Consider the following 12,233-nt stretch of genomic DNA (forward strand, 5'->3'; position numbering starts at 1 on the left):
TTCATAAATAAGTAAATATAAATTATACATATATGAATGAGGTAGATCCCCACGACTTGATCAATTGAAAAGTAGCTCGCCTGCAGAAAAAGTGTGAGCACCCCTGACCTACACTATATTGCCAAAAGTATTTGGCCACCCATCCAAATGATGAGAATCAGGTGTCCTAATCACCACAGGTGTATAAAACCAAGCACTTAGGCATGGAGACTGTTTCTACAAACATTTGTGAAAGAATGAGCCGCTCTCAGTGATTTCCAGCGTGGAACTGTCATAGGATGCCACCTGTGCAACAAATCCAGTCGTGAAATTACCTCGCTCCTAAGTATCCCAAAGTCAACTGTTGACTTTATAAGAAAATAGAAGATTTGGGGAACAACAGCAACTCAGCCACAAAGTGGTAGGCGTAAACAGATGTTGAAGAGCATAGTGCAAAGAGGTCGCCGACTTTCTGCACAGTCAGTTGCTACAGAGCTCCAAACTTCATGTGACCTTCCAATTAGCCCACGTACAGTACGCAGAGAGCTTCATGGAATGGGTGTCCATGGCCGAGCAGCTGCATCTAAGCCATACATCACCAAGTCCAATGCAAAGTGTCGGATGCAGTGGTGTTAAGCATGTTACCACTGGACTCTAGAGCAGTATAGACGCGTTCTCTGGAGTGATGAATCACGCTTTTCCATCTGGCAATCTGATGGACCAGTCTGGGTTTGGAGGTTGCCAGGAGAATGCTACTGTCATGATCCGTGGTCGGATCATGTTTTGTTAAGTTGTGTTTGGTTAGTTTTGGACTCCTTTTGTTATTACTTGTGCACCTGTGAGTTTGTTTCGTCACCATGGTTACTTGATTTTCACCTGCCTTGCACGCGCACCTGTTTCTCATCAGAGACGCTATTTAAGCCCACCTTTGTTCATCACTCGTTCTGCTTTCTTTGTTTTTGCATCACGCGACTGCCACGTAATTTCGTTCTTGATTCTAGACTCAGCTAAGTTCCATAGTCTGTGCTAAGTGTTAGCCTTAGCTTCCAGTGCGTTCGGCACCTCTTCCTGTCGGTTTGTTTTCTGTTTTGTACCAGTTTTGTGTTATTTTTCTATTAAATCAAGATGTCACCTGTAAGTCCTGTCCGGATTCGTCCTTTGCTTCCTGGGAGAACAAAACCCCGCATCACCATGCGCACCACACGTGACAGCTACATTTCGGACTGCATTGTGCCGAGTGTGAAATTTGGTGGAGGAGGAATTATGGTGTGGAGTTTGTTTTTCCAGGAGTTGGGCTTGGCCCCTTAGTTCCAGTGAAAGGAACTTTGAATGCTCCAGGATACCAAAATATTTTGGACAATTCCATGCTCCCAACCTTGTGGGGAACAGTTTGAAGCAAGCCCCTTCATCTTCCAACATGACTGTGCACCAGTGCACAAAGCAAGGTCCATAAAGACATGGATGACAAGAGTCTGGTGTGGATGAACTTGACTGGCCTGCACAGAGTCCTGACCTGAACACGATAGAACACCTTTGGGATGAATTAGAACAGAGACTGACAGCCAGGCCAACATCAATGCGCTTTTTGGAAGAATGGTGGAAAATTCCTACAAACACACTCCACAACCTTGTGGACAGCCTTCCCAGAAGAGTTGAAGCTGTAATAGCTGCAAAAAGGTGGACCGACATCATATCGAACCCTATGGGTTAGGAATGGGATGGCACTTCAAGTTCATATGTGAGTCAAGGCAGGTGGCCACATACTTTTACCTTATTCTCCATAGGTGGAAAACATATCATTAATTATCGATATCGACCGATATAAAACACTTAGATCGTATAATTCTATTGGTGATGGGACGACATTTTGCTATTTCCTTAAGGCAGGGGTCGGCAACCTTTACCAGTCAAATGAAATAACACTGCATACAAAGTTTTTTATGTGCTTTGTATAAACCAGGGGTCTCAGATTCGCTGCCCACACCTTTATGTGGAATTTGAAAGCTGGTGCGGCACACGGGTCATTTTAAACCCGCGTGCCGCACCAGCGTCATGCGCGCCGCGATGGTACAGCATTTAGCACCCACTACAGCCAGCGTGCCTGATCAACCACCCTTTATATAGGGCTTCCGCTTATTTACGTAGGTGACAGCAAGGCATACTTGGTCAACAACCACACAGGTCACACTGACGATGGCGGTATATAAAAAAAAAAAACTTTAACACTCTTACTAATAATGCGCCACACTGTGAACCCACACCAAACAAGAATGACAAACACATTTCGGGAGAACATCTGCACCGTAACACAACATAAACACAACAGGACAAATACCCAGAATCCCATGCAGCCCCGCGGGTTGCAGACCCCTGCCTTAAGGCTATAAAATATATCGTTTGGTATAGCGTTCCTTTATCTTGTTAAGACTGCTCCGTGTTTTGCAGGGAGAGGTCAGTAATGATGTTATACCAGTCTAATGAACATGTGAATTCCAGCAAGCGGAACCTGGGAGTGCGTGCTGCCAAACATCCTGAATCACTGAGCGATGTTTACAACGCGCTCTCTCTTGAGGGACGGTGGGAGTTGATAAGTGCAGACTGAGCTCTGGCACCGCGTTAGAAGGCAACAGCTGTTCGGTTTCCCCCCCCTCCCCAGGTATCAGATGCAATAGGTGACGTCAGCCGGTGATCAAACCGTACATGACTAACCACTTCTGTGAGACGCTACACATAATGGTGCGCCGCCCACGCTGCTTTGTGGTTAAGTTAAATTGACCTTCAAAGATCAATACTCAAGTGGACTGCGGCTCTCCATTTTGGAGCTGCAATTAGCATGTGGAAAATGCATCTGTTTTTCAATCAACTCTTCCAAGTTCAGTTTAGTCTTTTTTTCTTTCTTTTTTTTTTATTAAACGTTTATAGGCAGGAGTTACACTGCAAGTAATGCTTGGCCTGATGGATTGTGTTACAAAACCCAAAAGCAGTGAAGTTGGTAAATAAAAAAAATCATTTTCAACTTATATTCAATCAAATAGACTGCAAAGACCAGATGTTTAATGTTCCAACTGAGGAACTTTATTTATTTTTTTGCAAATAATCATTAACTTAGAATTTAATGGCAGCAACACATTGCAAAAAAGTTGGAACAGGGGCATTTTTACAACTGTGTTACATGGCCTTTCCTTTTAACAACACTCAGTAAACGTTTGGGAAATGCGGAGACCATATTTTGAAGCTTTTCAGGTGGAATTCTTTCCCATTCTTGCTTGATGTACAGCTTAAGTTGTTCAACAGTCCGGGGGTCTCCGTTGTAGTATTTTAGACTTCATATTGTGCCATATATTTTCAATTTGAGACAGGTCTGGACTACAGGCAAGCCAGTCTAGTACCCGCACTCTTTTACTACAAAGCCATGCTGTTGTAACACGTGGCTTGGCATTGTCTTGCTGAAATAAGCAGGGGCGTCCATGATAACGTTGCTTGGATGGCAACATATGTTGCTACAAAACCTGTTTGTACCCTTCAGCATTAATGGCGCCTTCACAGATGTGTAAGTTACCCATGTCTTGGGCACTAATACACCCCGATACCATCACAGATGCTGGCTTTTCAACTTTGCGCCTATAACAATCCGGATGGTTCTTTTCCTCTTTGGCCCGGAGTACACGACGTCCACAGTTTCCAAAAACTAATTGAAATGTGGACTCGTCAGACCACAGAACACTTTTCCACTTTGCATCAGTCCATCTTAGATGAGCTCGGGCCCAGCGAAGCCAGCGGCGTTTCTGGGTGTTGTTGATAAATGGCTTTTGCTTTGCATAGTATAGTTTTAACTTGCACTTACAGATGTATCAACAAACTGTAGTTACTGACAGTGGTTTTCTGAAGTGTTCCTGAGCCCATGCGGTGATATCCTTTACACACTGATGTCGCTTTTTGATGCAGTGAGGGATCGAAGGTCACAGGCATTCTATATTGGTTTTTGGTTTCTCCAAATTCTCTGAACTTTTTGATGATATTACGGACCGTAGCTGGTGAAATACCTAAATTCCTTGCAATAGCTTGTTGAGAAATGTCGTTCTTAAACTGTTCGACAATTTGCTCACGCATTTGTTCACAAAGTGGTGACCCTCGCCCCGTCCTGACTGATCATTTCATGCAAGCTGCTTTTATACCCAATCATGGCACCCACCTGTTCCCAATTAGCCAGTTCACCTGTGGAATGTTCCAAAGAAGTGTTTGATGAGCATTCCTCAACTTTCTCAGTCTTTTTTGCCACGTGTGCCAGGTTTTTTTTTAAATATTCCAAATGAGCTAATATTTGCAAAAAATAACAAAGTTTACCAGTTCAAACGTTAAATATCTTGTCTTTGCAGTCTATTCAATTAAATATAGGTTGAACAGGATTTGCAAATCATTGTATTTTGTTTTTATTTACTTAACTCGTTTTGGGTTTTGGAAATTATTCAAAGAGTGTTCAAATCAAGCAAGCTTTGGGGTTTTTTTCTTGGAATATTTTGGTTCCAAGAACCCATAAAACTATTTTGACACACAAGTCCCGTGTGTGCAGAACATTAAAGCCCTCTCATGCCAAGTGTCCTCAGCCCTGTTTCCTTATTTCACTCGCCTCATTAGTCCATGTTGGTGTTTGTTACTTTCAGTCCTGCTGATGTTGCCCTCGTCCATCCGGCTGTTTTAAGGGTTCCTCTTGTGATACAATACACTATATAATACACAATGAATTATGTGGCGGACTACATAAAATAATGTGGCGGACCACGTAGGGCTGGGCGATGTTGTCTTTTATTAATACCTCGATATTTTTAGGCCATATCGCGATATACGATATATATCTCGATATTTTTGCCTTAGCCTTGAATGAACACTTGATGCATATAATAGGGCGCATTAAAGGAGTCATATTATTATTATTTTTCTAAATGTAAAACACTTCCTTGTGGTCTACATAACATGTAATGGTGGTTCTCTGGTCAAAATGTTGCATAGATGATGTTTATGGGGCCATGTCCTTCGCTATGTAATAAGTTACTGCGGACGTTATCTCCTTGTGTTGGTGACTATGTTTTTCATACGGTGTTGATCTGTAAATGGAAGACGTCAGACTCATTTGTCAGTGCAGGTTGTTTCAGCATTTTTTTGGGTGTGGCACCGGCCAGAGATGTTAACTGCGGAGTTTCAAGCACTCTTCATTCTCTCGCGGGTGACTTTTTAAATGAAATAACAAATTAGTAGTGCTGCTACCAATGTTCCCTCTAATTGTTCATGTGTGTGAGCAAACACAAAAACTCCCTGAGTATTCAGTGGAGCACATGTGAGCAACATCACACGTGGCAATACCAGCAGCACACCTGTCTCAAAGCAATCTTTTATAATAACACTCAAATGAGAGGAGTCATTTTCATGAGATTATTTTGTAATATTAGTGATTTGGCCCACTTGTAATGAAATTAAAAGAAATCTTGTTTTTCATAAGCTATGGATTAGTATTGTACAATATGTCTGGGTGGGGGTCCTGCTTTGGAAATCATTTGTACCCATACTTGCCAACCCTCCCGGATTTTCCGGGAGACTCCCGAAATTCAGCGCCTCTCCCGAAAACCTCCCGGGACAAATTTTCTCCCGAAATACAGGCGGACTGACCTGAGTCCGCTAACAACAACAGCAGTCACGTTTTTGTATACCGTAAAGCAGTTCGTCTGGCGTAAACAGCAATGTTGTGACACTCTTAAACAGGACAATACTGCCATCTAGTGCATTTGATGAAAGCACTTTTGTGCGTGCCACACAGCAATGCATCATCAGAGCAGCATATGGTTCGAAAAATAGTGACAGAGAATAGAACAAGGATGGACAATTCAACCCTTAACTCAACAATGAGAAGATGAGTGTTATGTGTGTGTATATGTGTAAATAAATGAACACTGAAATTCAAGAATTTATATATATAGCTAGAATTCACCAAGTCAAGTATTTCATATATATACATATATATATATATATATATATATATATATATATATATATATATTATATATATAATATATATATATATATATATATTATATATAAGAAGTACTTGACGTTCAGTGAATTCTAGCTATATATATATATATATACATATATATATATATATATATATATATATATATATATATATATATATATATATATATATATATATATATATATATATACATATATATACATATATATATATATAATAAATATATATAGCTAGAATTCACTGAACGTCAAGTATTTCTTATATATATATATATATATATATATATGAAATACTTGACTTGGTGAATTCTAGCTGTAAATATACTCCTCCCCTTTTAGCCACGCCCCCAACCACACCCCCGTCCCACCCCGACCACGCCCACCCCAACCCCCTCCCCCCACCTCCCGAAATCGGAGGTCTCAAGGTTGGCAAGTATGTTTGTACCCCTTTCAGAGATCACATTTAGTTCCCCTTAAACATCCTCATGTTGCACAGTGAAATAGGATGAAGTGTGCATTCCTTTTCTCTAGTAACAGCATTCCATGATGTATATAAATAAATTAACATTAATAATGAATGACAGTAGAATAAGCACACGTATGACTGAGGAGTCATAGTGTAACTTTGTGTGGTGTTTGAGTTGTCCGACTTTTTGTGTGGCCATAAACGCACCAGTGGCTTAGTGGTATGCGTGTTGGTGACAGATGACAAGTTGGTTTTGGCCTGGTTTGTACGGCAGAAAATGACTATTGGAGTTTTTTACTCATGTTTTTGGTGTGGTTATGGCCGAATATAAACAGTTTTGCTCAATAAAGTGATCGATATAATTCCTGTCCTCGAAGCATCTCGATAGACGTTACAATAATTGAACGGTGTTCAATCGAACGGTGTTGACGAACACCGTTAGGGCCGCTTGTTGTCACTGTCACTCAGAGTTGCATTGCAAAATTACACACAATAAATGTGTTTATTTTGTTTAGAATTCAGATGGGTTTGATTTGGTGCGCGGCATATATTTGCTGTGCGCAGAGGACGCTTGAGCAGTGCGCAATTGCGCAGACGCGCACCTTAGAGGGAACGTTGGCTGCTACCTTTTGTAGCAACGCTTCTGCTGCATACTTTGCATATTACTGTTGTCTGCTGAATATCTTCCCGCTTGAAGACAAACTACCGCCAGATGATGGACCCCGTGCTGTTTTTTTTGGGCATTAATTGTTCTTCCTCCATTTGTGATCAGTTTCGCACTTTCTCTTGTATTGTCACTCGCACCGCTCCGCTTGTACCACCTGCATGCTGCTACCTCTCTGCTGGGCGAGGGCGTGTGACGTTACACGCGCGACAGTATGTGACGTATGTAAGAAGGTGCGCTTGTTTTACGCCCCTGTGAGAAGGAGACTAGAAAGAGTGAGAAGAGCCTGTAGTGTAATGCCCGCAGCTAAAAGCAACTGCGTGACAACTATACTCCAATATCACAATATCACGATATAATCATTTTCTATATCGCACAGAGGCAAACCCGCAATATATCGAGTATATCGATATATCGCCCAGCCCTAGGACCACGTTAAATATTGTGGCTGGCCAAACTCAAGGATGTGGCGGGCCACTTTAAAGGTCTACTGAAATGCGATTTTCTTATTTAAATGGGGATAGCAGGTCCATTCTATGTGTCATACTTGATCATTTCGCGATATTGCCATATTTTTGCTGAAAGGATTTAGTAGAGAACATCGACGATAAAGTTCGCAACTTTTGGTCGCTGATAAAAAAAGCCTTGCCTGTACCGGAAGTAGCAGACAAGTAGCGTGACGTCACAGGTTGTGGAGCTCCTCACATCCGCACATTGTTTACAATCATGGCCACCAGCAGCGAGAGCGATTCGGACCGAGAAAGCGACGATTTCCCCATTAATTTGAGCGAGGATGAAAGATTCGTGGATGAGGAAAGTGAGAGTGAAGGACTAGAGGGCAGTGGGAGCGATTCAGATAGGGAAGATGCTGTGAGAGGCGGGTGGGACCTGATATTCAGCTGGGAATGATTAAAACAGTAAATAAACACAAGACATATATATACTCTATTAGCCACAACACAACCAGGCTTATATTTAATATGCCACAAATTAATCCCGCATAACAAACACCTCCCCCCTCACGTCCATATAACCCAAACACCTGCACAACACACTCAATCCCACAGCCCAAAGTACCGTTCACCTCCCCAAAGTTCATACAGCACATATATTTCCCCAAAGTCCCCAAAGTTACGTACGTGACATGCACATAGCGGCACGCACGTACGGGCAAGCGATCAAATGTTTGGAAGCCGCAGCTGCATGAGTACTCACGGTACCGCGTCTGCGTATCCAACTCAAAGTCCTCCTGGTAAGAGTCTCTGTTGTCCCAGTTCTCCACAGGCCAATGGTAAAGCTTGACTGTCATCTTTCGGGAATGTAAACAATGAAACACCGGCCGTGTTTGTGTTGCTGCAGCCGCCCGCAATACACCGCTTCCCACCTACAGCTTTCTTCTTTGCTGTCTCCATTGTTCATTGAACAAATTGCAAAAGATTCACCAACACAGATGTCCAGAATACTGTGGAATTTTGCGATGAAAACAGACGACTTTATAGCTGGCCACCATGCTGTCCCAAAATGTCCTCCACAATCCGTGACGTCACGCGCTGACGTCATCATACCGAGACGTTTTCAGCAGGATATTTCGCGCAAAATTTAAAATTGCACTTTAGTAAGCTAACCCGGCTGTATTGGCATGTGTTGCAATGTTAAGAATTCATCATTGATATATAAACTATCAGACTGCGTGGTCGGTAGTAGTGGGTTTCAGTAGGCCTTTAATATTATGGCAGACCATATAAAACAATATCGCGGCCCAATTGAATAAATGATGTGGAGTTTAAATGGCCACTTTAGTATTGTGGAGGGCCATATAAAATAATATTGCGGGCAAGATCTGGCCCCTAGGCCTTGAGTTGGACATATGTGTCCTAATACATCAAGTTTAGAGCGTAACCAAAAGCTGGAATCAGCAGGAAAATATTGCTACAAGTCACTTTAATCCCTTAATAGGAGCCATGCTGCTTGTCACCATCTCATCCATTTTTGAGACTGCAGATTTTTTTTTTTCAGTCTCTTAATTCCTCATTTCTATTCTGTTTCAGGTCCACGTCTCTAAACAGTCCTGACACGTGGGAAAGGAAGATGGAGAGTGTTGGGAAGAATGGAGTAGTGCTACTTATGCTAATGTCTTCTCTGCTGGACTGCCAAGTAAGTAAACATGAAGAATCATGATGCATGATGAACAAAACATCTGCCTGCTGATGTTTACACAGAGGTATTAATTTCTCATTTTGATTTGGTTCAGACCCAATTTGTTATCGACAGTTGGATTATAAGGATTTGTGTGCAGTTAGTAAAAAATAATATACCGCCTCTTAGCTATAACATTATTCAAAATTACTTAATTGCAAGGGTTTCACAAAATGATACAATATTGTTGTCCGTTTACATTGAAATAAAGAATAATTACAATGAATGTCATTGATTTAAAAGACTATTAAAGGGGAACATTATCACCAGACCTATGTAAGCGTCAATATATACCTTGATGTTGCAGAAAAAAGACCATATATTTTTTTAACCGATTTCCGAACTCTAAATGGGTGAATTTTGGCGAATTAAACGCCTTTCTATTATTCGCTCTCGGAGCGATGACGTCACAACGGGAAGCAATTCGCCATTTTCTCAAACACCGAGTCAAATCAGCTACGTTATTTTCCGTTTTTTCGACTGTTTTCCGTACCTTGGAGACATCATGCCTCGTCGGTGTGTTGTCGGACTGTGTAACAACACGAACAGGGACGAATTCAAGTTGCACCAGTGGCCCAAAGATGCGAAAGTGGCAAGAAATTGGACGTTTGTTCCGCATACTTTACCGACGAAAGCTATGCTACGACAGAGATGACAAGAATGTGTGGATATCCTGCGACACTCAAAGCAGATGCATTTCCAACGATAAAGTCAAAGAAATCTGCCGCCAGACCCCCATTGAATCTGCCGGAGTGTGTGAGCAATTCAGGGACAAAGGACCTCGGTTGCACGGCAAGCAATGGCGGCAGTTTGTTCCCGCAGACGAGCGAGCTAAACCCCCTGGATGTCTTGGCTCACACCGTCCCGAAGATGATCAAGAGAAGAATATCGACCCTAGCTTCCCTGGCCTGCTGACATGAGGGTATGTCTACAGAATATATTAATTGATGAAAACTGGGCTGTCTGCACTCTCAAAGTGCATGTTGTTGCCAAATGTATTTCATATGCTGTAAACCTAGTTCATAGTTGTTAGTTTCCTTTAATGCCAAACAAACACATACCAATCGTTGGTTAGAAGGCGATCGCCGAATTCGTCCTCGCTTTCTCCCGTGTCGCTGGCTGTCGTGTCGTTTTCGTCGGTTTCGCTTGCATGCGGTTCAAACCGATATGGCTCAATAGCTTCAGTTTCTTCTTCAATTTCGTTTTCGCTACCTGCCTCCACACTACAACCATCCGTTTCAATACATGCGTAATCTGTTGAATCGCTTAAGCCGCTGAAATCCGAGTCTGAATCCGAGCTAATGTCGCTATAGCTTGCTGTTCTTTCCGCCATGTTTGTTTGTGTTGGCTTCACTATGTGACGTCACAGGAAAATGGACAGGTGGTTAAAATCAGGCACTTTGAAGCTTTTTTTAGGGATAATGCGTGATGGGCAAAATTTTGAAAAAAACTTCGAAAAATATAATAAGCCACTGGGAACTGATTTTTAATGGTTTTAACCATTCTGAAATTGTGATAATGTTCCCCTTTAAAGCGAAAAAAATAAGTAAATATAGGGAGAACTCCACAAATATACAAAAAAATACACTCCCATCCCTACATAATTGTATGCATACATGGAAAATCATTTTCATCTTACTTAATTGTACAGCATATCATACTTATCATTTAATAGTTTAACCCTTGTGTGGTGTTCGGGTCTGTGGGACCCGTTTTTGTTTTCTATTAAAAGAAAAATTATACAATTAATTATTTTTTCAAACTGAGACTCACTGACTTTGGCTCATTTTCTATGAAGAACATATATCAGAATACATATTTAATGACCACACACCATACACCCCCACTACACATTTCTATTACATATAAGATGGATAGAACTGTGGAAATTGATGCTCTGTGTACCCCCCCCCCCCACACACACACACACACACAGCAGGCCTAGACAGGAGGAGGACAGAGTGTAGGTACACAGAACGTCAGAGGGTCAAATGTGCGAGAAAATGAGAGCAGACAGTGTTGACAAACAATGTTGCAACCTTGTGTGGGAACCGCAGGTGCAGAAACACAAAAGAAGAATCCCTGTGGGATGTGGAAACTGGCAGAGATATTTTCCGTGCAACGTTCATATTGTTGTTACTCAGCCACCGTTTGTGGGTCTGATGGACCCGTTGCATTTTGTGGCTTTTAATGCCTCGCAATCAAACACTTTTATGTTAAAATACTGAACATATGTTTACTTTATCCCAATAAACATCTGTTCAGTATTTTAACATAAAAGTGTTTGATTGTGAGGCGTTAAAAGCCACAAAATGCAACGGGTCCATCCAACCCACAAACGCTGGCTGAGTAACAACAATATGAACATTACACAAGGGTTAAATCAATAACGGAGCAGCATTTCCTCATCCGTAAACAACAACAAGGCCGGAAATGTGTCCCGTGAAAAAAAAAATCAGACTGAAACTCTTCTTGGGTGAATAATGTAAACTCACTACACCGGTATGTTTTAGCGCTTTCATGGCGAGTTTACTGACAGATATGAGTAAGAACTTTACACTACTTTATATTACTACTTTACACTACTAACCTACTCTCCGTACTAACCCACCAGTGCCTCAATGGAAACGCCCCCCTTTACCTCAAAGAACTGCTCACCCCCAAATCCTCCACACGACACCTCCGCTCCGGACAGACTAACCTCCTCCGACCTCCGAGGACAAAGCTACGAACAATGGGAGACCGGGCTTTCTGCTCCGCTGCTCCCAGTCTGTGGAACGCTCTCCCTGACCACCTGAGGGCACCACAGACTGTGGATGCTTTTAAAAAAGGCTTAAAAACCTTTCTTTTTAAAAAAGCCTTTTTTTTAGATATATGTGGGCCAGTTCTAGTTTTTATTTTTAT

At 41.8% G+C, this 12,233-nt stretch overlaps 1 protein-coding gene across 1 annotated transcript in view; it reads left to right on the forward strand.

Annotated features, from left to right (window-relative positions):
* calcrla (calcitonin receptor-like a) overlaps window positions 1-12,233 on the forward strand; it is a 64,791-nt gene that overhangs the window by 30,958 nt on the left and 21,600 nt on the right. The window contains exon 2 of the mRNA XM_061926219.2: window positions 9,182-9,287. Coding sequence (XP_061782203.2) covers window positions 9,222-9,287 — 66 coding nt within the window. The 5' untranslated portion in view covers window positions 9,182-9,221. The remainder of the gene's footprint in view (window positions 1-9,181; window positions 9,288-12,233) is intronic.

Source organism: Nerophis lumbriciformis, linkage group LG31 (assembly GCF_033978685.3).
Source record: "Nerophis lumbriciformis linkage group LG31, RoL_Nlum_v2.1, whole genome shotgun sequence".
Classification (NCBI taxonomy): Eukaryota; Metazoa; Chordata; class Actinopteri; order Syngnathiformes; family Syngnathidae; genus Nerophis; species Nerophis lumbriciformis.